This window comes from Palaemon carinicauda, chromosome 34, assembly GCF_036898095.1.
Source record: "Palaemon carinicauda isolate YSFRI2023 chromosome 34, ASM3689809v2, whole genome shotgun sequence".
NCBI lineage: Eukaryota > Metazoa > Arthropoda > Malacostraca > Decapoda > Palaemonidae > Palaemon > Palaemon carinicauda.
In genome coordinates, this window is record NC_090758.1 from 73,964,310 (window position 1) to 73,970,362 (window position 6,053).

General features: G+C 40.5%; 1 protein-coding gene across 1 annotated transcript in view; it reads left to right on the forward strand.

Moving 5' to 3' along the window:
• The window catches only part of Zmynd10 (zinc finger MYND-type containing 10), an 11,923-nt gene extending 6,684 nt beyond the window's left edge, over nt 1-5,239 (forward strand). Inside the window, exons 2-7 of the mRNA XM_068357674.1 lie at nt 608-716; nt 1,823-1,936; nt 2,246-2,432; nt 2,584-3,149; nt 4,230-4,468; nt 5,146-5,239. Of these exons, the coding sequence (XP_068213775.1) occupies nt 608-716; nt 1,823-1,936; nt 2,246-2,432; nt 2,584-3,149; nt 4,230-4,468; nt 5,146-5,239 (1,309 nt within the window). The remainder of the gene's footprint in view (nt 1-607; nt 717-1,822; nt 1,937-2,245; nt 2,433-2,583; nt 3,150-4,229; nt 4,469-5,145) is intronic.
• Nucleotides 5,240-6,053: the final 814 nt, after the last annotated feature.

Sequence of the window (6,053 nt, forward strand, 5' to 3'; positions counted from 1 at the left end):
GGATTTGGTTTTCCAGAAGTGATACATTGACTAAACCAGTGGTTCCCAACCTGGGGGAAATCTCCCCCTGGGGGGAAATTTGAAGCTAACCGGGGGGAAATAATTACATTACTTACTAACTAAAAAATGTATCACCTGATATTGATACACTCGTGCACAAGAAGCAGCCTCAACCTTCTCACTAATTCAATCTTGAAGTAGAAGAATAAACAAATGTCCATTTATTTTGCTACTAGCCGCTCTCCATATACTGATAAACAAATAGAGCTATGAGGTTAGTTGTTTCTAACCGCTCTCTATCCATTTTACTCTGTAACTATTTGTTTATCAGTATATTTGTATAATGGAAAAATAGATTAGTAAGTCGTCACAGTGTGTTTCAACTACTCTTTCCCTCATACACATGAAGGGGGAAATCTGGAGGGTTGCACTGGGTGCAGGGGGGAAATGACAGGAAAAAGGTTGGGAACCACTGGACTAAACTATCAATAAGTTCCCATTCTATAAATTTGTTGTTGTGTATCTTAACATGAAGCATATCCTTTATGTACTCCTCCACTGTTTGTTCATATGCCTTCAATTACAGGCTTATTGTCATTCCTTTCAGATGGGTCAAGCAGAGTTGCCGGCTTGTACAGATTAGCGTGGAAGTGGCCCTGGAGACATCTCAGAGGAGAGAGGAGTACGTACAGAGGAGCATCACGCTGCATAATAAGGTACTCGCTGAAAAAAACCGTTACCCACCTCTATTGTTTTGCTGGCATCCCATTAACCGACTGCTAATCCCTCTAGACCTCTAAGATCTTTCAGTAGTTTTTAAAATTGGATCTTTTGGGATGAGGTAATTCCGATGCCGTTGCTTCCAAAGACTGTCGCAGAAACGTGCGTGAAAAAGTTGTCTGATTTTCATTGGTGGTCATTTACCTGAGGGTGAGGCTACACCGGACATGACAAGCATCGAGGTAAAGGCACGACTTGGGCAGCAGGGCGGATAAAAAGCGACACATGGCCACACCAGAAACGCCACCATCCATTGCATCAAACTCACCAGTCAAAGCTTTCCTACTTTGTAAATACGCCCTCATCTGACGGAAAATTGTGTGGTCTTGGGTGAAGACGCTGGGAACTGCCACAGCCTTTTTAAACATGCTATATTACTTGACAGCAACAAATACAAGGGGTCTAACCTTTCTGGTCATCTGGTGTGGCTACCCACATAAGACACATTACATTTTTAATTGCGCATGTACATCTTCCCTGCAACCTCAATGTTCGTCGCATCCGGTGTGGCCGAGTCCTAAGAGTTGACAAGAGGTAATATTTCTCAATTTCATTGAATGATGGGCCACTAATGTAGCTAATGCCTTACTGACTGGCATGGGTTGGTGTTTACCAATGTTCCTCAACTATGAGATACATAGTCTTGATTTATCTTCAGAGGCTCTGCCATAAGAACTTGTATATGCATGGCTACTCCAAGTTATTTTCCAAAATGATATTTAACATAGGGTTATTGTCTCCATACCTTGCAAAGAACAGAATATTACTGAGACTTGCAATGTAACTTTGCAGTTATTGCATGGTAAAAAAAAAAGAAGCTGAGCAAGAGACAGAAACTTAACTAACAAGCATTCTCTAATCACTCCGGTGGCCCTCTGGGTCAAGCCGGTGTTAGGTCCGTGCTAAATCATTGTCCCTCTCCTTTCACTCCCTCCCCCATGAGGAGAATAATCATGGGTCCTATACAGCAAAGTGGGGTTCCCCTCCTGTATGGGACCGGAAAAGCAGCCATCAAAGTAAGTAAAGTAATTAATCATTTCAGGGTTTGGTGATAATATGGCAGTTACTCATGGGAGAGTCGTGGCGTCTTCATCTCCTCCCGCGTATATGGAAAAACGAAACTCCACCTGCTTCTTCTTTACCTCTAATGTTAGTGGTGAGTTGATGTTCTTGTTAATTACTACTGATAGATAGCATAATTTCTAAGACCAATTTTGGAAAAACACAAAGATATTAATGGCAGGACCATAAAACTTCAAAGTGGCATGTCAGTATTTTAAAGGAATGAAGGATCTCTGTCACTTGGAAGTGTACTATCATGTCAAGTTGGGTTTGACCAGATAACAAAGACATTGAACAAGAATGTCCCTTGAACTTAATGTTTTCCATTTTACTCATAAACATCAAATTGAAACAATGATCTTGTGATTCCAAACTGTTGAACGTTTATTTTCTTCTCGAACAGTTACAGACAGAGTCAGCAGCTTTGACCATCCTAGAGTCCTTGGTCTTCCACGAAGAATCGGCTGAGGCATTAGACGCCCTTGTCCTGGATGTCATCGATTACTGCGTCAGGCAGCTCTCTGTTCTAGCCAGCTATGTGCAGTGTCATGGAAGACCGCCTTACACACCTGAAGGAGCATTTAAAGCTAGTAAGAGTATAGACAGGCTTTTCTTAGTGTCTCTTAAACATTGATATTTTAAGTGAATCAATCATGTTAGAAGACAGTAGTAAACTTTATTTTAAGGAATTTTTGGTATGAGCAAGAGTAATCATTAAAAGTTTCTGTTTTATTCCCAAAGTTGAAGACCAGAATGATAACAAAGGAGGTGGAAATTGCAAAGAGCCCTTGAAAACAATCCAGAAGGAAGTAACCGACGAGGAAAATCGTCTGGGTATGGTCCTTGCCTTCCGAAGCGTGGCTGTAATCCAACTGCTTACAGCCTGTCGCTCTAAGCTTCCGCTGTGTGCCATGACGAGCCTCCTGCAGACTCACGACGTGCCCCAGCTTCTGGCAACGTTACTTGAGCTATCTCCTTGGGAAACCCTCCACGAAGATACTCTGTATCATTTCCAGGATGGCCAGTGGGTTCGAGAAAAAGATACTGAGCAATCAAGTCCCGTCAACCAGATCGAGGGGCAAATATGGGTTACTCTTTACACTCTTTTGATGGATCAAGAGAGTCTTTCCATGTACGAGTTGAGCCGGGGAAGACGAGCCGCGCTGCTAAAGATCCGGGGGAAACTAAACGAAGAATTGTTGTCTCATCTACCGGTTCTAGAACCCTTTGGAAAATGGCTGTCCGCGCTAGCTATCACCACGCCACAGCAAGCTAGGCCACCCCCTCTGGTCACTACTGTCAGACAGGTTAGTGTGTATAATAGATATTTTTCTCATGTAAACATGCTACTAATAATGGTCATGCCTCACTTAGATCTATCTGTTTGTCTTAGATCCCTAAGATTTGTTGAAAGATTCATGAATTAATTTCTTTTCTGCTAGACAATGGCATTAAATCTATGCTCAGTTTACCTCTCTTGTCATATATAGACCATCAGTTTTAATCTTAACTTTATTCTAACTGTAGGATGTCATTACAACCAATTGCCAGTTTTAGACCAAAATCAAATTACTGTTCTCTATTCTTTAGTGCCATAGTCTCTATACCATGGTCTTCCACTGTCTTGGAAGAGAGTTCTCTTTCTTGAGAGTACATTCAGGTACACTAATCTGCCTGTTTCCTTATTTCTTTTCCTTACTGGACTATTTATTCTGTTGGAACCCTTTGGTTTATAGCATCCTGTCTTTCCAACCATGATTGTGGCTTAGCTAATAATAATGATAATAATAATAATAATAATGATAATAATAATTATAATGATAATGATAATAATAATAATAATAATAATAATAATAATAATAATAATAATATATATATATATATATATATATATATATTCTATATATATATATAAAGATAATATTTCTATATATATATATATATATATATATACTGTATATATGTATGTGTGTATATATATATATATATATATATGTACATATAAATTTTTCTGGTCACGCTCAGCAGCATTACTAGACGCATAACTACTCGGTCTCTCCTGTCCTTCGGGCAGTGGGAGATGGAGTAGTCATACCCAGGTGAGAGGGAGTACCCCAAGAGGTACACTGCCGTGTTTTAGCTAGGAAAGGGCGTGGGTTGAGAAGGCTTGAATCCATGTGTGTGTATATCTTTCTAAATATTTAGCCGTCATTTTTGACGGATTGCATACACTTGTAATAATAATAATAATGATAATAATAATAATAATAATGATAGAATGTGTAAGAATTTGTAATGATTGCATAATACAGAATCTGCCGTCAGCTCTCATGATGGAATTGAACCGAATGCATAAGCACAAACATACCCTATTTTTTTTTTATCAGCTTGGCGATGGAGTCATTACCCGATGGATGGACCGCTGGGAAGAACTCTTCCAGATTTTGGCCTCAAGATGTCTCTCCCCAAGTCAAGAATCGCTGTGTGTTCTCGCGACGAGTATGTCTGCTGCCTGGAACCTTGAGGCTTTGGAGGCTCTCCTACCTGACATCCCATCTTGCGCTCTGTGCGGGAGTCCGGCTGGACGCAGGTGTTCGCGTTGTCGAATGCAGTGGTACTGTCGCAGGTAACGTATGACTTTTATTATGGTTATTGATACCTTTATAATCTTATTCCTATTTGAATGTATCTCTAAGGGCCAGGCTACACCAGACGCGGCAAGCATGGAGGTTGTAGGTAAGAGGTTCCTGCAACAACTTGGAACATAGAGTATCTTACTTGAGTGGCCACACCAGACAAGCAAGAAGTTTGGACAATCTAAAATGGCTGCTGAGCGATGCAACACGTTTTAAAATGCTGCGGCGGTTCCGAGCATTTTCACCCAAAAACGCAATTTTCCATCAGATAATGACTTATTTGCAAAGAAGAAAAACTTTGACTGTTGAGCGTTATGCATTAGAGGGTGGTATATCTGGTGTGGCCATGTATCACTTTATCACTGCTTTGCCACCCAAGTCGTAAGTCGTGCCTCTCCCTCGATGCTTCCCGCGTCCGTTGTGGCCCTACCCTAAGATATCTCAGAAAGGGGAGGCTGTCTATTGAGGAATAAAAGTTAAGCAATATATCGTGTGACTTCATCCGGGTAAGTTCGCATTTTACATAAAAGTCAGACTAGACATCTTGAACAATGTATTTGTCAACCAAATTTAGTTATGATAATTTCCATGAATTTATGTAATTCCTATTGCCTGCTTATCTAAGGAACTATATAATAAGTTTCAAAATCACAATTTTCCTTTGCAGGGAATGTCAAGTGAAGCACTGGTCAACCCACCAATCACTATGTGATATCGTCAGCAGCGTTCCATCAACGAGTAAGACCAATATTATAGAGTAGAGCAAAAAAGATGTGCAATAATGAAAGACTTATGACCGTTTTGGAGTGACAATACTGCGAGGATAGATGGCTTCCATTAAAAACGAACTAGAATATTCATAGTTATTTTTGTAAGCTTACAATCAGGGCGACTGTGGAAAATAATGTGAAGGTTAAGAACAAACAGGTGAAGACAGAGGATATCTGTATCGAACCATACTGGTATGATACCTGATTTGGCGCAGTCCCAACTTTTGGCCAGTGACAGACCTTACACCACCTTTTCACCAAGAGAGAGACCATAACAGAAAGTTCTTTTAGCATTGTGTGGGATAGCGCATTCATGAGGTGCCCACGTACCTCGCTTCACCAGTGTCATGATATACGTTCGTATGAATCACGTACAGTATAACTTTATGGATTATGTTATAATAATATACATTTGCTGCAAACTAAAGCTACATCAGTGCGCTATTGCTTGTTGCAAATCGTTAAATGTATATGTAATTGCTCTGTTATAATTAATACGTCAACAATATATGTGTTGTATCTTTGAATAGGGGGAATGTGTATGTTGACACGTCCATACACAGTCATGAAGTACAGGAAATGTAATGGTGTTGGGATGTGCATAGCAGATTTTATGTCTGAAAATATAACAGACATCTTACACGTCTCGAACTGTCTACCTAACCGCGCCAGGACTCCCCGCTGCTTAGAGGAAGGACATCGGTGACTGGTACAATACCTGAACATACATTACCAGGGTCAAAAGCGATGTCTGGCAGGGCAGCCGATTGGGACAAGGGTCTACCACAAAGCCAAAGCAAAGTCC